Raw genomic sequence first — 21,415 nt, 5'->3', positions numbered from 1 at the left:
AACTCAGGTCCTTGTACTTGTGAGGCAGACAGCAGAACCACTGAGCTAAATCCCCGGCCGTTGAACAGTTTTTCATGTTTTTACTTGCTGTTTCTACTTCCTTGTCTGAGAAATGTCTGTTCATTTCAGATGCCCATTGCAAAATCTGTGTCTGATGTGACATTGTCCTGCATTGCAGTATGAAGGAATTGTTTTTATGAAACATTACAAGCCTCTCCCTAGACAGATTTCATATTTGGAATTTAGATTTCATATTCAGAATTACATTTTGTGAATTTTCTTTCTTGCTGCTATTAATGACACATTTGCCAACATTTCCCAAAAGATCAAAGTGTATTGGTAGGATACATGGTTCACATAGAAAAGACTTTCCCCAGTGGTACTGGGATTGATCCCAGGGCTTCTAGCCTGAGCTACAGCCCCAACCTCCTTTTAAATTTTGAGGCAGGATCTCACTGAGTCGCCAAATTCCCCGGCTGGGCTCGAATTTTAGATCCCTCTTTGTTAGCCTCCCATAATACTGGGATTACCGGTTTGTACCACCAGGCCTGGCCAGAAAAGACTTATTTATCCTTGTGTGCAATTTTTTTTAAATGAAAAATTACCTTTCAATGCTAATGTCATTATTGATGTTGAAAATAAATACACACCATAACATACTTTGTCGCACTCCGTGCTGCATGACTTTTTTTCCTTCCTTTGCTCTTTTTGTGGTGCTATGGAACACTCCAGGGCCTTTTGAATTCTAGGCAAGCTCTATTTCACTGTGCTACATCTCCAGCCCATAATGTGACATACTTTACTTGTTCTTAGTGTCCCTCTCTCAAATAGATGTAAGGACTTTCAAAGATGGGATTTTGTCTGTTTCAGTTACTACTTTTCCCCATATGTATAACAGCATACTTTAGAGAGGTTCAATATTTGTGTAACTAATTAATAAATTGGTGAAATAAATTAATTTTAAGAAAAATCATAGCACCGAACTGTCATTGTTCCCCTTGAACTTGGAATGACCTGAGGTACAATAAAGAGCAGTTGGAAATGGTTTAAATAATTATGTTAACATAGAAGGCCATACTAATCCAAATAGGAGCTAGATTCTGACCATAACATGAGGGTGTTAATAAAAGTACAGGTTGATATAGAATTGAGTACAATTAAAAAAGTATTATTTAGCAACCAGATTTATATACCTTTAGTCAAAATCAAATTGTGAAGGAGCCACCATGGTTATTTCTGTGATCTTCCATGCTCAGTATGCACCCCCTGCTGTCGGACTGCTGGGCAGTGTTTGGGGATTTCAGGCTCTTTTGAGCTGGAAGATGCCAGCTTGTCAGGCTCTGTCCTACCTGAAGAATTAGGTGAACAGAGCTGTTTTCAGAGTAAAAGCAGAGAAGGAAAGAATGAAAGAAACTAAAGGAAAGAGTGAAGAAAAGAGGAGAAGGAGGAGATATGTTCCCCAAGCAGGACACGTCCCTACAGAAAAATGAGGACAGTACAGCAAAACAGCAAGATCACAGTGGTGGCAGTCAGTGGCCTCTGACTTTTATATCCTCCCATATCCAATTCAGTCTGTGTAATGTGCACTGGAGAGATATGTCTCTATATATTAACTGCATATAGACATATGTGTATATATAACATACAGTGAGTATCTTCTGGGTTTATATAAATTAAAGCAAAGATGGTATTCTCTAAGTGGCATGTGATTGAAAATGAGTAGCTGTTAGTTAATACAGAGTTAGCAGGTGTTCATTGTTTTAAGTTTTTTAATCAAAATTAATTTTGTGACTTTCACTGTGTGTGGTGTTATTCCTAGAAGACAGAATGTGGAGCTGTATATAGACATCTAGAGGACTTAGGTTCAAATTCTGGTTTTCTTACTTTCAGATTCTAAGTTGTGATCAGTTGCTAGCTAATTTTAGCTTTCACTCTCTGTATTTAAAGTGAGAACAATACTTCTTAGGAAGAAAATGAGATAATTTACATAATGAGCTCGTTGAAATTGGCATTCAGTAGTACTAACAAGTGATATTTTCTTGCTCATCTGTTTGTTCATTGTTGTTTTCTCTTGAAACTTATGCTAATAGGGAATTTGATTGTAGCAGTATATAATCAGATAGAGAATAATTTCCAGAACTCTAGAAACCAGTCTTCTTAGGGGAAAAGAGACATCTACCCTTGCTTACTTAGCATCACGCATTCTGCTAGGTGTATTGCATGCATGACCTCATTCTATCCTTACAACAGTTCTGCAGGAGAGGCTGTATTAGCCTCATTATGCCAACAAAGATCCTGTAGATCGTCTAGTTTTTTTGTGTGTTAGTAACTTCGACTTGCAACTGTCACTTCCCTGTTAGCCCTGTTTCAAAGAGTTAATAAAGAACTGAGTAATATGGGCTGGATATGAAAAGTGAGGAATCTCCATCTCCTTAGGGCTTTATATTTTCCCTAAAAGGAAGGAAAAAAAAAAAGTAGACTTCAGATTAATTGCTCCTATGTATACCATTTTTATTCTGCATATCTGTACCTTTTAATATTGGATTCTTATCATGATTTGCTTGAAATAGTTAATTTTATACAATTTACATTTCTTGAAAATATAATTATGAATATGGTTTTGCTATTGATGCTTATCCTTCACATGTGAACCATACTCATTTTAGATAATTTTTTTTTTCCTTTAGTACTGGGATCGAACTTGGGTCCTTGTGCTTGTGAAGCAGGTGGCAGAACCACTGAGCTAAATCCCTGGCTCTGAACCCTACTCATTTTAAGGCGTTGTTGTGTCACAATTGGTCTGGTTAGAGAAATATACATAGGATTCTTAATTTTTCACAGGCAGAATATTTGCTTTATAAGTCCTTTTATTTTCAAATTGATAATGAAGTATTTTGTGGATTAGGTTTTTTTTCTCTCTACATAATTAAAACCAAAAGATATATTAGGTGGAAGTTTGATAGTCAGCTTTCCATTGCTGTGACAAAATACCAGAGAATAACAACCTAGAACAGAAAAGGTTTATTTTGGCTCATGGTTTCAGTAAATGGTCAACCATCTCGATTGTTTTTAGGCCTGTGGTATGGCCAACGCATCAGAGCAGAAAGCAATGGTAAAACAGCTGCTCACCTGATAGCTGGTAAGTGGGGAGAGAAAGAAAGCCTGTGATACCCCACTTCCTCCTCCTGGTTTTGTTTCATTTGGGTCCCCAGCCTATTGAATTACACTGCTCACATTTAGAGTGGGCCTCCTGCCTCAGTTTGCTGTTCAACATGCCAGTCATCTCTGGAAGTAGCTTAACAGACATACAAGAAGCATGCTTTCCTCATATCCCGTGCATTTGTTAACCAAGTTATTACTTACTGTGTGCCCAGAGTCAGACAAAAACCTAATAGATCCTGAGGCTTAGAGATCAAAAGAGCTGCAGTCATCCAGGTTTGCTTCCTAGAAAGTTAATTATAATCAAACTATAGAAATTATCAAAACTAGAGGTTGGCAAACTATGGCTTACACATCAGATCTAGCCTACCACCTGTTTTTATGAATAAAGTTTTTGTGAAACAGCCATCCTTATTGATTTCGGCTTTGTCTGTGTCTTCTTTCTTTCTACAGGGGCACATGGCCCACAAAGCCTAAAATATTTACTAGAGCTTATTATAGTCTTTATATAAATCCTTTATTGAAATGATATTTTTGTGATAATGAAATTTTATTCACAGTAAAACCGAATTATTTTAAACTTGAGTACATAGGAGTTACTATACAGTCTTTGCAGTCTTCTTTGATGTAACAATTTCATAAATAGTACTTGTTAGAAAAAAGCAGTCCCCCCCAAAATTATTTTATAAAGTTTTTTTTGCGTGTGGATATGTGACGTAAAGCCTAGATAGATTTTTTTCCTTTGTGAAATATTATTTTGAAATAAATGTAGAGAAAAAAAAAATCCTCCCTCTGAAATCAAGTATAATCTTGTGAAATTTTGCACATATTTGAAAATCCTTTTGAGAAAGGTGCACAGGAATTACAGAATATAGAAAAACACTTATTCTTAAAATAATACATAGTAATTTTCTCATATAAATGTACATAAGAACAACAAAGTGTTGCATATTTGTTAGAATATGCTGGAGAGTTCAGCTTTCACCAATCCTGTTTTATATGAAATAGCACCATATTGATTTGGGGCATGCCTCAGTTAATTTTGTTTTGAAACCACCCACCAACCCCCATTGAGTAGAATGGCATTTAAGTTTATTCTTCCATAACACTATTCTCTGTTTTGGGGGGTTCCAGGTTCTTTTGGAGATGGTCTATACCCATATCCATAATGTGCTTCTCCTACAAAATAACCACACCCACAATGAGGGATTATAAGAGAGGGTATTTCTGGATGTTTTTGCTTGGGTTGATTTTGATTTTAGAAATGCAGGCAATTTGTTTTGTGCTGAAGAGCAAAGTCTTTGTAGATGCCTGGATGGTAGCTCATCTCCAACTCCTACCCAGAAGGATGACTCAGGAGATCCATTTTGCCCATCTGGGTTCCAGTTACTCATCTGTAAAATGAGAGCATAATTTTATATCATGAGATTATAATGAATAAAATTGTTATGAGTAAATTTAAGGTATCTTATTTTTAATCTATAGTTCCTCTTACACTAAATTTGTTTGAATTGCTACTTTGCAAAATATTTTCTTTCTTAGGATTTTTAGATGTTTAAATATTAACTGTTTAAGGTACAGATTGGGGTGATATCACTCACATGTCATAGTACTACAATTATTTTCATAGTGCATAGACTGAGTCCATCTATCGTATTTATTGACTTGTTTACTATCTGCTTCCTTTATTACAATGTAGATGCGAGGGAAGGATCTCCTTTGACTTGCTTACCACTGTATAGTATTTCCAAACCTTGGAATGGGAAGTTCAATAATTATTTGATAGATTGATAAGAAGGTGATATCAAATGAGAGATGTTAAAGAACGTATAAAATTGCCACCAAAGGTAATTACTTAAACTGATCAGTATGCAGGTTGCATTTCAAACATAGCATTGAATTGAATTTCTGTCACAGAAAATAAGCAGTATAGTATGAAATAAAGAAATATTTATTAAGGAGGAACTAGCATGTGTTTGGCTTAATACTGATATATTAAAGAGGAGAGAATATGGATATTGGTATTAAACTTCTTAGCAGTCCAAGTTATTTTAACACTCTCAGCAGGCTTTCTTTCTGAAACCTAAGATCCCAATTAATGGTGGCTGTAATGCTGACTTTGATGCTCTTGTTATTCATAATAATGGTAATACTTACTCAAACTTTAAGATTTAGCCTAATGTTTCACTCTTCCCCCTTGAAAATGGTATAACCATTTGGGTCAGGGAATCTAGAAGAACTAATTTCTCCCCCCTTCCCCCTCCCTCCTCCCTTTCCTCCATCTATCAGCTCTGTAGCTTAATGGTGACTGGTTAATGCATAGTTGTTAAACCTTATTCAACAGCTGCGGCCGCCTGAAAAGGATTACAGCAACAAACGCACTCACCCTGTCATAAAGAAGTGATTACCAGTTGGTCACTGTTGTACACTCAATATATACAAGGCAAACTAGATTTAAAGCCAAAACAAGTACAGAGTAAATATAGTATTTAGATGTTCTCAATAAGACCACGGAGATTGTCATAAGTAATCTAAATGTTGGAGTTTTGGGAACACTAGACGGAAAGTACAGTAAAAGGTGGGGAAACAGTTTAGAGAGATATCCTCTTCATCTTGAGTGCTTGCTATTATTTCGCTCTAGTTTGTTATTGCAAATTGACAACTTTGCAATTAAAGTGATTAATGATGTTTGTGGATCAGTGGGCCCAGAGATGGCCAGTTGTGGGAAACTTAGATGGAGTTGATATCATAGAAGTTGAACCAAAAACCTTCCTCTTTTTTGTATGATTGTTAAATGTATTAAATATGGTTGAAGGAGTCACTGAGACAGAATGAGAAATATGAATTATGGTATCTTTATGAGTCTCACTCCATTTCATAACTTCTCATTCTTAAACATTATCATGAAATGTGTTGGCTACTTTATTGACTCCTCAAAAATGTTACTTTGTAAGAGTGTTAGAAAAATGCATCAGTTAAAAGCATAATTTAATGATAGTACGACTCATCGGTGTTCAGAAAACCAGCTTTGCTTGATTCCTTTGAATTTAATTTATGTTGGAGCCATTACTAATTTAAGTAAGAACTTTTTTGTTTCTTGTTCTAACTCGTATATCACAGTTCTAGTTTTTCATAACTCTGTTAGAACTACGCTCAGTTGTTTAGCTAGAAGTCCTGCAGTCCATGCATTGGGGATCTTCAATGTCATTACTACTTTTATAAAAACCAGTCAGCTTTCAACAACACTGTTCCAAGCCGCTCCAATTGCTTTGTCTTTAAGTCCCACAAGCTGTGGATGGTCCTCAGCCAAGGTGCCAGGATCTCATCAGCATGGCTTTCTTCTGTACAGGGCTTCACATGAGGGAAAAGAGAACAGTAAGCGATTGTGGAGCCATTGCCAGGCTCCTTTGTAGTTTGAAGCTCACATGTTGCACAAGGGGGGGGACGTGTGATGGATCACTGTAGTTCCAGAGGAGGAGATTATCCTATTGTGATTCGAAGAGAAAAATGTGGGAGTAGTTGTTTTTTAACTGCATCTCAGTTTTTAATTATTCACTTACTGATCTTTTAAAATTTATTTCTCATAGAATGCTCAGTATAATATTTGTTTGAATAAAAGAATGATAATTGTAACAGGCTTAAGTTTGTGTTTCCATAATCATATGTTAGGGTTCCCCCCCCGTAGAAAACGTTGAGAATAGACTTAACTGCAGTGTGCTGAAGGAAATGGAGTTTTCTTCCTTAAACATTGGTTAAATTGTGTTTGAGTATCTTACAAGATATAGTTTTTAAAAAATACTAGTTTGATAAGATAACTTATATAACAAAAGGTTTTGAGAATTTTAAGGACCAAAATGTTACAGTTTCATAATTTTAGCTACTTGTGGAAGATTTAAGTAAAGATTTCAGACGTTAGAAAGATTTACTATTTCTTTAAAATATTATTTTCCAGACCAACCCCTCTTTCCCCAACTCCAAACTTGAGAAATGTTTCCTAAATAATGAGTTCTTCAAATGTGTGTAGGCAACAATCCCTGTAGTATTTTCTGGGTTATGTATTTAAAGCCTCTAAGAAGTCCTGGAACTATGATACTATGTAACTCTTAACTCCACTTTTTCAGATATCTTTGATAACAAGATTTTTTGTGTTTTGTTTTTCTGAAAAGTAGTTTTCCATGAAATAAGCTTTGAGAAATAGTTTTCCTTATTATAAAAATTAGTAACAGTGTATAAAATGTGGAAAACACACAAAAGAGAAAAAAATGGCATTTAGAGAGAACCTACCCTAAAATGTTGGTGTGTTTCCATTCACTGTTTTTGCATAGGCTGATCATGCTGTGTGTGCTTTGTATCATAGAATAAGCACTTTATCATGCAGTGCAGAATTCTGAGAATTATTTTAATTGTTGCACAGTGCTTCATCACGTGCTTATATTATAATTAACCATTTGCGCGTTGTATTTTTAATAGATTATTTCATTTTGCACTAGCATATGAATTTTTATGCATACTTATTTCATATTTTATTTCCTTACGATAGATTCTCAAAAAGTTGAATATATCAGAGAACATGAGCTTTCTTCAAGCTTTTAATACTCAGTGTTTTCCAAAAGAGCTGTACTAATACATAGATCTCCCAGCAACAGTTATTTAGCATTTTTAAAAAGCATTTTTTAGCATTCAAAAAAATCTTTGTATAATTGTACAGAATAACTGATATATTTTCATTCTGTTCTTTTGTGATTAGTAATATTTGCTTTTTATTTAATTTTATGTTTCATTTTTTGAGACAGGGTCTCACTATCTAGTTCAGGCTGGCCTTGACCTCCCTGTGTATCCCAGGCTGACCTTGAACTCATGGCAGTTCTCCTTCATCAGCCTCCTGAGTGCTGGGATTACAGGTGTGTGCCACCATGCTGGGCAACATTTGCTGATTTAAAAATCAATTCTTTTTTGATTCAACTTTTTTCTAGATTTCACTTGTCGTGCATGCTGTTTCCTGAACCATCATAGTTCTAGTACTGTAAGACTACGTAATTGGTAGCTTGGTGTAATACACCTGTAATCACAGAACTCTGGGAGGCTGAAGGAGGAGGATTGCAAGGCCTAGCCCAGTGTGGGAGACTTAGTGAGACTTTGTTTAGAAATAAAAATTAAAAGTGCTGGGGTTGTAGCTCAGTGCAGAGGTCCTGGGTTTAATCTTCAGTGCTAGAAAAGAATCCATATACAATTTCATTTGTGTATAGGGTTTTAGTAATCTACTGATTTAAAATTTAACCAATAGATGACATAGATTTTATGTACAGCTACTTTATATTAAAATGTTTTTCAAAATATTTTAATGTGAATGGCTTGATTTTTGTTTACTCAAAAATAAAGCAAAACACTAAAATGAAGACCTTTTAACAAAAGAGTTGAAATTTTTGCTGAAATTATGAATTTATAGAAATACTCAAGCAGAAGCCAGACAACCCAATGGGCATGTAATAAAGGAACATTTTTTCAAAGCTTAATGATTCTGTGACTCATTTGGTGGTTAGCATTTAAATAAGAGAACTAATTTTATTGCATCCCGTGTTAACCATTTTATTTGACATTTAATTATGAGCCAGTCTATCCCTCCCCCACCACAGGCTGTTTATATAATGAATTCAACCCTGGAATTTTAAGGCCATGTAGCCCCCCTTTTCCCTGATTACTTAAACATAATTGAAATTTCACATTTAAATTTTTTGTGGGAATTCAAAATTTCAAACTTTTTTTTTTTTTTTTTTTTTTTGATACTGGGGTTGAAGTCGGGTCCTTGTGCTTGCAAGGCAGGCAGCAGAAGAACATTTTGTAACAGAATGTTCCATTAATAAAATTTGTGGAGAGTCCTTGTCGGTCTAGGTGTTCTCAACAAAATAAGTTAATTCTGTGGCTTTGTTGTTGCTGCTAACACTCTTCAAATCAGAATTAACAGCTATAGAAAACTAAAGGACTTGTTCTCAAGTACATAGAATAGATACATTTTATTTTTAAGTTTCAAAACCCAATGACTATCAAATGCCATGTTCTTTTTATGACTTATTTTCCTGTTGCTACAATTATTGTATGTACCTTAAAGTATCCAGATGCATAAGAAAATTGGTTTTGGCAAACTTTCAATAATATCTTGGGGGGTTTTAATAAGTAGACCCTTAGTGATTACATCTTACTGTGAAATTTCAGTAAAAGGAAAACTTCACTGTTCCTGTTTCCACCGAACTTGTTTCCTTTGCTTGTATAATAATACTGTGAGCTAAAAGACAAATTGTCTGTCTGGGAGTACACATGGAAACTTGTGCAGCTCTACAGGGTATAACCTGTATTGCAGTAACCAAATATTATCACCCATTGTGGCCTTTCGTTATGCCAGCCAGTTTTCTGGCAGTGCCTGTCATGGCTAAGCAAATGAGCTGTTACTGGAAAATTCAGGTGATGCTAAAGATGTTGATCAGAATTCATTACTACATTATGCTCATAGAGACCCACCATCTTATGTTAATGTCTTCTATTTGTGTTGTTATCTTTATAAATAAAACAATCTCATGGTTTGTAGAATAAAATTAGTATCACTCACTGTCTACCTGCCATGCTTATGTGTCTTGGATTCTGCACTTGAGGTGCTCTCCTCAGGTCGGAGTGATATGAAAGGAGTCACACTGCATCTGGCAATTGAAAATCACGTGCACCGTAGTACTGAGCAAGTCGTGTTTAAAGCATCTGAGGCTTTCCTGATTATTTTGTTAGCATCTTATCATATGTAACAACAGGAGGCCTCAGCTCCATCCTAAGCAATTTACTTGAACTTTGAAGTTCCTCATTTGAACTTTTTACTCTTATTGTTATCATGATTATATGGGCTAAATGCTTCAAACCAAGTATTGTTACAGTTTAGTACATGCTCATGAAAAGGCACAGAGTGCAAAAACAATGCATGTGTTAAAATTTGTTTGAAATTGTAATTAGTCAAGTTGTACGCATGGCTTTTTGTCTTATCTTTCCTCATTCTTTTCCTTTCATGCTGATTACATATGACTTATAGAAGTGTCAGGAACTTTGCTAAGACAAAGATAGTAACAGGACAGTAGTCATTGCCTTTACTGAAAGTGTATCTTAGCGCAGTGGTGGTGAGCCTTTGGCATGTGTGCCACAGCTGTTTGTTATCATTGAAAGCACTAACAGGCTCAGCAACACTGGCCTAGTGGAAGAACTTAGTTTAGTTTTTTGCATACCAAATACATTAATGTGCATACACACTTAAGAATATAAATACAAAATATTCTCAGGGACTCTATTCAACCAGCAAAAGCAAGTATTTATATGTTATACTTATATGTACTTTCTTCACAAAGAAACCAAGTACCTTGGATGTGGTCATATATATTAGGAGAAAAGGCAGAAGCTAGTAGAGATTGAGAACTGCGTTTATACGATTGAGGACAGTCTCAGGAATCAGGAAGCAATGTTTATTATACTTTGCCATTTAAAGTACAGAATAGCCTTAAAGATTAAAATGAATGTTTTAGCAAATAGGATTGGTGTTTGTCTCGCTTTGAATTTGTAGGGAACCAGAGACTGGTATGAATATTTAGTGTATTATAGGTGTTGGGTTTTGCAGCATTTGGTTTATATGAATTAATTAGAAGATTGTGATGATTGTGAACATACCAAACTACAAATGATTTTAACATAAAAATTCGATTAAATCTATCCGTTTCCAAAAATTCATGATTTTTTCTTCTTCTCCCCAGAGCATCTGTCACATCCAAGCCTGAGCCAATTTCTCTTCAAAAGGTGCGTTTCTAATGTAGCATCACTAAGTTACCATTTGACTGTTTCTCCTGAGCCACCTGTAGTTTCTGTTTCTCTCTTAGGCCATGGGAATATTTTATTTAAAGTCTCAGTGCAATTTTTCTCATAGTTCTTTTCCGTAAAAGATGAAGAGGAGAATAGAAATCAACACATACAGAATTACCATTGTAGTTATACCTGTGTTATAAAACATTTCTAGAACCACAGATTATTAGTAATTTATGCCTGGTTTTCATCCTTTATATTTATTTCTCATATTTCTATCTTTATTAATAACTTAAAAATAATATTTAAGTATTTACCTAAAATGAGTACACTGGAAGTCTTTAACAGTATCTAGCAATTACGTTTCATAAGTATTCTTGGATTAGGTTATTGGCCCTTGTCCCTTTTTTCTCACATATATCTTATCTTTCATTTTTTAATGAGTTATTTATTATATTGATGTGTTTAGCTTTTTAAGTTACTTGTTTTTCCTCATTTTTCTTATTTCTAAACCAATTTAGATTTTTTTTTTAACTAAACATAAAGTTGCCCATGTAAGTTTTCTTGAAAAGTTGACTATTTTTCTTCTGGGATGGTAGAATGAATAGGGTTTTATTTTGAATACCATACAGGCTTAATCTGATTTTTTTTTCTTCCTAAAAAGGATTTACAAACACTATTTACCACAATTCTAGTAATTTTAAGAGGAGGTAATTATGCTAGTTAAATTTTCTTTTGTTTCTGGCAATGTGGAACTATCTAAGAGCAATTTTCCTCTCATGAAATTATTAAGTTTATTTTTAAAAATGGAAACTTTTTTATTCTCTCAATCATATCTTAAAACATTCAGAGAAAACAAATGGTTTATAGGAGAAAGAAAGGATTGATTTTTGTTTTGTTCATGTAATTTTTTCTTTTCAGAGTCTTGACTCTAGATAAGCAGAATGTAGGCATTTTTGAGTTAGATGAAAATTGTTCTCCGTGCTTTTTTTTTTCAATTGAATTTAAAATATCCTGGTGCTTCTGCATGAATCATATGATGCACTGTGGAGAGAAATTAAACATTGAAAGATGGAATTATAATTTAGGCCCTGGATACTTTAAAATAAAATCATTTTATTTACCAAAGTATTTTCTTTTTATTGTGGGGTATTTTAGAACTTCATCACTTTTGTTTTTTTTTTTTTTTTTTTTTTTTTTTTTTTTTTTGTTTTGCTTTTTTTTTTTGGTACCAGGGATTGAACTTGGGACCTTGTGCTTTATTTTAGAACTTCTACTTTGGGGAATGTATCTAAATTAAAACTTATGATGGCCTTTAGGCTGTTTGATGGTTTTTCTGGTGTTTCCTAAATATTTTTGAAGCTTTTCATTTTTGTAAATAGAAATATGCTTATTATATTACTGCATTATGCCTATTGGACCACTTAGCATGCATGTTACCCTGTATTACTTGAAACATGAGATTTGAGCTGCTACCATGCTTATGTTTGTGTTTTTTAAAAGTCAGTTGTCTGCTCTTTTCAGTGGATATATTTTGCATGTATTTGATGTGTTTTTATGTATGTGTATGTTTATTTTTATTTCACATAGGGAGAACCTAAAGAAGTAGTTAAACCTGTGCCCATTATATCTCCTGCTGTATCCAGAGTCACTTCCACCCCCCAACATGGCCTACAATAAAGCACCATGGCCCTTTGGTTCTGTGTCTTCACCAAAAGTCACCTCCATCCCATCACCATCGTCCGCCTTCACCCCAGCCCACGCGACCACTTCATCACATTCTTCCCCTCCACCTGTGGCTGCTGTCACTCCTCCCCCATCCTCTGCGTCTGGACTGCATGTTAATGCCAGTCTTAGTGCTGACCGGTGTTCATCTGTGCTGAGCGCTGGTAAAGCTGCGGTTAATGTCCCACGGCAGCCCACAGTCACCAGCGTGTGTTCCGAAACTGCTCAGGAGCTAGCAGAGGAACAGAGAAGAGGATCCCAGGGTGACAGTAAACAGCAAAATGGGTAGGTGGCCAAGGGTGCTTTATGCTCTTCTCAGAACTCTTTCAAGCTTTTTCCAGAAAAGTACATCCCCTCTAATCAGTTGTTCCTTTCAGGAAGAAGTTATAGTTGCTTCAGTAACATGTGCCCTTTGTATTATATACACACAGTGCTTCCTCCAAAGCAGTCAAAACCCAATTATACATTTTGATGTATTCCGAACCGACAGCACACTCTGTAACTCTTCTCTTCCAGCTCTTGGCAGTATTGAGCAGCTGGCACTTATAATGCAAAGCAAATCTTAGATTTTTATTCTTCAAAATTCCCATTCATCTATTGACCACTGGAGGTTTAGTGTTATACAGGTTTCTTAGCTTACATATGTCAGCCTAAGGAGAAAGGAAAGTAAGAATTTGTAAGATTTTTTTTTTCTCTAGGAAGTAGTTTCGAAAATAAATGAGTTTTTGACTCATATCTGGGTGAAACATTAGTTTAAAGCAGATAACATTCTTTTCAGATAAACTTAGGCTAGGATTTAATTTTTAAAAGCACACAGTAGTAATGAAAACAACAGGTGTTTATAGCACTTGAAGCACTCTAGAGATTTTTCTAAAATGAGCAGACATTCAGCATGTGATCTTAGCAGAAATTTTTGAAAATTCACTTAGTTTTCCTTTTGGGGGTACATTTAAAGACTTGTTGGGGCCGGGGATTGAGCTCAGCGGTTCAGTGGCCTGCTTGCAAATGCAAGGACCCGAGTTCAATCCCCGGTACCAAAAAACGAACAAAAAAAACTTGTTGAATCCCACATTTATTGTACTTTGTTTTTCAGCCAACTTCATTTATAGATGCTCATTTTATTTTTTGGAATTCAGTGAAGATACTTTAACAGGCAAAGTCATTTACATAAAATTGTTTTGATTAGATTTATTGAATTATACCTTAAAAGGAAATAAACTACACATGAGATGGTTTTCTTCAGTACCAGTTCCCAGGAAAATGTAAGTGTGTGGATAGGTCCTTTAGATGAGACATAATCCTTTCTGAATGCTAATTCACATAAAATTCACATAATGAAGAGGCCATGCTTTCTGTAGCCCTGCTGTCATGGCAACCGCAAGGCTTTGAAAGAGAAAGTGGCAGGGTTCCAGGCTGCTGCTGAGACCCTGAGCAACTCTGGAAGAACAGCTACTGGGCTGTATAATTTATATGGCTTCATGGGTGTGGGTGGCTTTTAAAAGTTTAGATGTGTTTGTGAAGGAAAACTAGTGTACTTCAAAGAGTATGACTTCTTTTATGTGAGGAAGAGAAACAGTATGTAGTTTTGAGGTATGTTTGGTTGTAATTGTTTTCTGTGTGCCAATTTTAAGATAATAAATTTTAGAGTAGTCAAAATAGATAACCTGAAAAGGAAGAGCCTGCCTCTCAAACACTACCCCCACATAAAGCTGAAAAAGTTTGCTATATTTATTAAATTTTAGGCTCAGTAGGAAAAAAAAAAATCCACTGAAGGTAGTCAGTGTTTAACTTAAATCTTTTATCCTAATACCTCTTAAAATTTTGTAAGAGATGTTTTCTCAATGGAAAACTGTACAGGTAAAAATAAGTTGAAGTTATGGAAAAGTACTAGTTTGAAAATGAATTTCAACTTTGTGTTTTATAAGTACAACTTTGGTGATTAAACTTCAAATGATGTAAAATTTATTTTCACGCTGAAATTAGGTACTGCTGCAGTTGCAGGTTCTTTATGTAACTCCTTAATCAACAAGTGTTATTAAACACATGCCTGATGTTCGGCACTGTGCAAAATTTAGGAGAAAAAAAGGGATTACAATGTGTTTTGCATCATTATCGAGCAAGTTACCGCTTAGCATTTGTAAAGAAGTCTTTAAAAATAGCTTGATTTCAAATGTTTTTCAGATGTTAGGACAGTGAAAACTTTACTATTCTTAAACAATGTAGTGAAATTCTAAGACCAATTTGTAATGCTATCTCACTATCCTTAGATGATAAAAATCAAAATAAATCCTACACCTAAGTCGATGGGAAATTTGTCACCAGGAAGAGTAGGTGTCTTCTGGTATTGATGAGTGTTTTTTCTGCATCAGTTATCAAATTGCTTTTCTGTCAAACTTTTTACTGTTCTATTTCCCCGGGTTTATAATGTTGGCAAAAAGAAAGCTCTTGAAAGTTGAGAATTGTTGCTTTTCATTAGTTACTTTTTATTTTTAAAATAATCTTGTTCAGAACAAGAGTGAGTTGAATGCCTGAGTTGTCTTTTTCCTCAAAGTACCCAGAAGACTTAGTTTTTAATATAGATAAGTGGCTAGTTGCCACTTTGATAGCTGTCTCACCCGAATTTATATACAATTCCTAAACATAAGACACAAACAAGAACTTACTGAACGTCATTATGAAGAATTAGTTAGCTATTCATCTCATCAATAGTATGAAATGTAGAAGCTATACTTTCAGAATATTTAATACTTTGTAAATTGTCTTATTCCTTATAAAAATGGATAGGCACTTTAAGAAATTTAAATCTTTCTTCCATGTGTACAAATTAGTGGTTTTGGTATGCTGTTTTATGTACTCTCCTTACTGTGTGAATAGCAGAGAGAACTTTATATTCCAGTCTGGAAGGGAATTTGTTTTACATGAGGTAGTTTAGCATATTATCTTTTTTTCCTTTCTTTATGTCTTTGCATTGTAACGTGCCACTGCTTTCAAGAGGTAAGTCTTTTAGTATTCTGTATTTTAGTTGTTTTGGACTGCATTTCTTCTCATAGTTCCTGTGTTGAAAAACCTGGTTGTGGAAGACCTAAAAAATGAATGGTGTAGCAATAATATTTTAAAATGCTTTTTTTCTTTACAGAAAACACACATGACAAAGTTAGTATCCACATTACTGGAGAGGAAATATGGTGATTTATATATGAGTAAACAGCATGAATGCTCACTTTTTGCAAAATTAAATTAATTTTGCAAATGAGTTATACTGTAGAATGAACACAATAAGTTTGGTTTGCATTGCTGTGTTGTGGTGACTTGCTTTTTAGTAATACATAGTAATATTAAGTCATAAAATATGTGTGGGGTTTGCTGTGTAATGGTTAAAAGAAACACTGCTTGGGGAATGTAATTTCTGTCAATTATGACTATTACTCAAAAAAGCGAAAGACACAAGGAAAGCATTAACATTTGCATTGATAATACTGAATTGATTTATAAATTGATTTGAAACCAGTGTTTCCTAAAGTTCTCTAAGGACCTTTTTTATTTTTCTGGAGAGTTTTAATTTAGCATTGCTGGCAGATTTACACTTCTATATGGATAGTTATGTGTGTGTGTGTAATAGGCTGTGCACTTTGAAATTAGTTATGTGAAGTAATCAACTTATTAACAGTTGGTGTAGCCATTGAAAGTCACTATGGTGTAACTTTCTAATCTTATCTTTTGTATTCTCTTCATATTGATATTAAAGTGACTAATGATTGCTAGCTTTAGAATTAGATAAAAAAATCACATTACATGAGAACTTAAAATACTCTTATTAAGTTTGATTATTTTGAACACATTCTGAAATATGTTTACCATCACAACATAAAGTAGAATTGGAAATATGGAATATCTATCTTGGGACACATCCAAAAGAATTAACTGTTGAATTAGTAATCTTTTTCTGATTGGCAATGGTCTCATTGATTTTATAGTTTATATTACTTAGACACACACACTGCACCCCATATATTAATAAAAACATCCTCAAACCTTGATTTATTGTCTGTTTAAAGTTAACTTCTTATACATAAGAACTTTGACCAGTTATTAGATTCCAGTGCAACAATTTGATTTGGACAAAAAGGACAAAATGGGATTTGAAGAAATAAATTTAAGCATTTATGTTAAATATTTTAAAGCTCAAGATTCAGATTCACTAACATATTCAGTGATAGTATGTGTTATGCTGGTATTAGCTATTGCTATGCATTGTGCTATGTTTATAAATACATGATTTGGTCTAATTCTTATTTTAATCTGAATGCTGAAAGATTACATAATTTTCTCAAGTCACGTGTCTCTTAAGTGTAGAGCCTAGCTTTGAACCTTGGCCTTTTGAAATCAAATTTTGATGTGCACTCTGCTACATCACCTGCATATTTCTATTACTTTGACTTAATCTTGTTTTTAATGGCTGGAGTTTGACAGAAACTACATGAGTAAATTGATGTGCATAAGCTACAGCTGCCATAGGAAGCACTTTAGATATGTTCAGCATAAGCCCTTATTTAAGTCTGAAGCAAAAAACAAAACAAAGAAAACACATCTACATCAAAACAAGCAACAGTGAAAAGCAGAAAAACTGCAGTCCGTTTCACCTTTGAGGAAAATGAGGCTTATACAAATTACAGCTTGCTTAGGGCACAGAAAAGTGGGCCGTACAACCAGGGCCAGGTCATCTGGCTATCACGTTGGGATATTTGCCACTAATAGGTATGATGGGGTGTTCTGTTTGAGCACATTTTCTAAAATATATGAAAATGTACATTGACATTCAAATATTTATGGTATCTTTATGTTGAAACAAATCCACTTGATCCCCTTCATGACACTACATTTTTGTCCCAACTTCATATTAACATAAAACATTTCCCCTCAAGTTTATAATGTTTAACTGATCAGGAAAAGTTATTTTGCACAATTGTTTTCCTATTTAAAATAATAAGGCTTGGGGCAAATGCTTTACGTTGTGAATAGAGAGGAATAAATACAGGCACTGTTGAGAGCAGTTCCCACCCTCATTCTGTGAAACTCCGCCCTCTGCTGAGTTTATGACGTACTTTGACATAGGCAAATACAACAATACTCACCAGTGCTAATATTAAATCAGAAAGCAGTTCTCTTACTATGTTTATAATGAATTATTATTTACTTAGAATTATTTGCAGAATTGGAAAGCCCTACAACATGTTCTTTGGCAAACTATACTTTTTTCTATGCATAATGGAAAACAAATGCATTTATTTTGTATAATACTACCCTTATTAGGCTATGTAAGTTCCTTTCCTATATCAAATCAGGCACATCTTTCTGGCAATAATTATGTCATGTGAAAAACAGAACTATGGAGTTCTGCATCCTGGGTCTAATGTCACTGGGGATAGCTTATGAATAGTAATAGTGAGAGATGGGGAGGGGTACGAAAATTGGGAGATAGCCCATTACAATGATCCTCTGCGCCTCTTACATTTTCATCATAATCACTACATTAAAAAAAAGAAAAAGTTTATATAGTATTCCTTTGTATGATCAGGATAATGTACATTACAGAGATTTCATCTGCTGTTAATATACTTTGATCATGTAAAATTAGAAAATTTTATTTTCGAAAGGATTCTAACCTGATCCATTTCTATATATTACATTAAAATACATTACTCTGCTTTTTCTAGGAATATAATAATAATAAGGACTCATTAAAATGAATTTTATAAAAGTACTTTGTAAAAAATGGTAGATCTATGCTTGAAGCAGCCTGTGAGCACCACACTGTTTTTTTTCTGTGTGCAGATTTTTTTTTTTTTTTTTTTGTTAATTGAACTTGGGTCCTTCTGCTTGCAAGACGGGCCACTGAACCGCTGAGCTAAATCCCCAGCTACGGAGAGCACAGCCATACTGACTGTGATTCACCCGAGCAGTGTGGACGTGCCGTCGCTATGGCAACGGGCCGGTTCAGCTGGTGGTCTGACCTGTTGCCTAGCAAAGGTATCCCATAATAGTTGTTACTGTACTTACAGTTTCCTTCCGGATGTGGGTGGTATTCTCTTGCAGCTGCACAGCTGGAGAGTAAAGGAGGAGAGGTCCAGTACGAAACAGAGCAGCGAGTACCTTGAGAAGAAGAGTGCCTCCCGTCTCTCCGTCCACGTCCTTTCCGGTTTAGGATCTGCTGGCAGGATCTCGCCACACCCAGCCTGTGCATCAAGGTTTTTAAAGAGCAGATGCATCTTCTTCACAGGTACTAAGACGCTAAAGGTTATAAATTGGTCCAAATATATCATTTGCTGAATCTCTGTATTTTGTTACCCAGTGCAAGGATCATGAAATTGGAAATTTCAGACATTCTGAGAACTCCTGTGTGTGGTTTGCAAGTGTTTTCTGTTCTGTGGTTGTCCACAGATGCCTATTCTCTTCATTTGTGTAGTAAACGACTGGTTTGTGTGCTGAAACACTTGGTGCTTAGCTGCTAAGATGAAGATGGACAGTGTTTTTGGTTGTTGTGATTCACGTTTCGGCTTACTCCAGTTGGCACAATATATAAATGAAGCGCTTCTTATTCCACTGAAATATGTCTCCCTTAAAAGCCTGTTTAAAAGTTAAAAACAGAAAACCTATCAGCGCTTCGGGCGCGTCAATGACTCCTCGTCAGTCTCCCTGAGCCCGCGACCCCACGCCCTCCGTCATGCCCCACGCATCCTGTGGTGCCCCGCGCGACCCTGCGTGCTGTGTTCACGCTTTCCGGGAGGCAGGAAGAGCGAAGCGCCAGGCCGGAGGGCATCCGGACCCAAAGAGTAGGTAGGTGCCTCGAGCTGTGTTCTATCTTTAGAATCAGGGAGGTGAAGCAGCCTGTGAGCACCACACTTTTTTTTCTGTGTGCGCATTTTTTTTTTTTTCGGGTACCGGGGATTGAACTTGGGTCCTTCTGCTTGCAAGACGGGCCACTGAACCGCTGAGCTAAATCCCCAGCTACAGAGAGCACAGCCATACTGACCTGTGATTCACCCGAGCAGTGTGGACGTGCCGTCGCTATGGCAACGGGCCGGTTCAGCTGGTGGTCTGACCTGTTGCCTAGCAAAGGTATCCCATAATAGTTGTCATTGTACTTACAGTTTCCTTCCGGATGTGGGTGGTATTCTCTTGCAGCTGCGCAGGTGGAGAGTAAAGAAGGAGAGGTCCGGTACGAAACAGAGCAGCGAGTACCTTGAGAAGAAGAGTGCCTCCCGTCTCTCCGTCCTCGTCCTTTCCGGTTTAGGACCTGCTGGCAGGATCCTGACGTCGCTGCTCGCCACACCCAGCCTGTGCATCAAGGTTTTTAAAGAGCAGATGCATCTTCTTCACAGGTCCTAAGACGCTAAAGATTACAAATTGGTCCAAATATGTCAGTTGCTGAATCTCTGTATTTTGTTACCCAGTGCAAGGATCATGAAATTGGAAATTTCAGACATTCTGAGAACTCCTGTGTGTGGTTTGCAAGTGTTTTCTGTTCTGTGGTTGTCCACAGATGCCTATTCTCTTCATTTGTGTAGTAAAGGACTGGTTTGTGTGCTGAAACACTTGGTGCTTAGCTGCTAAGATGAAGATGGACAGTGTTTTTGGTTGTTGTGATTCACGTTTCGGCTTACTCCAGTTGGCACAATATATAAATGAAGCGCTTCTTATTCCACTGAAATATGTCTCCCTTAAAAGCCTGTTTAAAAGTTAAAAACAGAAAACCTATCAGCGCTTCGGGCGCGTCAATGACTCCTCGTCAGTCTCCCTGAGCCCGCGACCCCACGCCCTCCGTCATGCCCCACGCATCCTGTGGTGCCCCGCGCGACCCTGCGTGCTGTGTTCACACTTTCCGGGAGGCAGGAAGAGCGAAGTGCCAGGCCGGAGGGCAGCCGGACCCAAAGAGTAGGTAGGTGCCTCGAGCTGTGTTCTCTCTTTAGAATCAGGGAGGTGAAGCAGCCTGTGAGCACCACACTGTTTTTTTTCTGTGTGCGCATTTTTTTTTTTTTCTTCCGAATACCGGGGATTGAACTTGGGTCCTTCTGCTTGCAGGACGGGCCACTGAACTCTTTCTGTACTGTCACATTCATGAAGAAAGAGCATTCACAGGAAAAGATGAATTTGTCTTCCCCACCGCCATCACTTACAGAAGCACAACAAAAATAAACTATAGTTACGTGCAATTCTCTGTATAGCAGAACTCAAGAGAGCACACAGAAAGGTGAAGAGAGCTTTATTTTATTGATATTCTTCAATATTTTGAATACAGTATAATTTAATTTTAACTAAATAAAATAAGCGTTTTCCTTAATCCAGTCATGCTAAACTTGTAAAATGAGTTGTCTCACTGATCCTGGGAACAACCCTTTGAGGTAGGTGTTATTGTTACCCCATTTTATAAATTCTGAGGAAACTAAAGTTCACGATATTAACTAGTGGGCTTAAGGCAAATAGGTCGGGGATTTAAATTCAGCCAAAGGGTATCAGAACCCACCCCCTTGCATATGGTCTTATTTTCAACTATTTTACTTGAAACACCTAGTTTGATGAGCTTCCTATCTTCCTGTGTTTGTCATGCTGCTAATGAGAGTCACTTTCGACAACAGGTACTTCAAACCGCGAGGAGAGCAACCCCGGACCCGGTGAAGAGTTTTTTTCTGGCCATGCTGGGCAGAACCCATAG

The 21,415-nt window shown here is 36.1% G+C and overlaps 1 protein-coding gene across 1 annotated transcript in view; it reads left to right on the top strand.

Moving 5' to 3' along the window:
• Positions 1-21,415, top strand: part of LOC104853395 — a gene marked incomplete at its 5' end in the record, with an annotated part of 23,794 nt that extends 2,379 nt beyond the window's left edge. The window contains 7 exons of the mRNA XM_033760590.1: positions 10,935-10,977; positions 12,899-12,990; positions 18,765-18,982; positions 19,144-19,539; positions 19,888-20,641; positions 20,785-20,953; positions 21,339-21,415. Of these exons, the coding sequence (XP_033616481.1) occupies positions 10,935-10,977; positions 12,899-12,990; positions 18,765-18,982; positions 19,144-19,214 (424 nt within the window). The remainder of the gene's footprint in view (positions 1-10,934; positions 10,978-12,898; positions 12,991-18,764; positions 18,983-19,143; positions 19,540-19,887; positions 20,642-20,784; positions 20,954-21,338) is intronic.

This window comes from Fukomys damarensis, unplaced genomic scaffold (assembly GCF_012274545.1).
Source record: "Fukomys damarensis isolate Sample0158 unplaced genomic scaffold, DMR_v1.0_HiC HiC_scaffold_111, whole genome shotgun sequence".
In the NCBI taxonomy this organism is placed as follows: domain Eukaryota; kingdom Metazoa; phylum Chordata; class Mammalia; order Rodentia; family Bathyergidae; genus Fukomys; species Fukomys damarensis.
The sequence above is the reverse complement of the archived record's forward strand: the minus strand, read 5'-3'. Positions and strand labels throughout refer to the sequence as shown.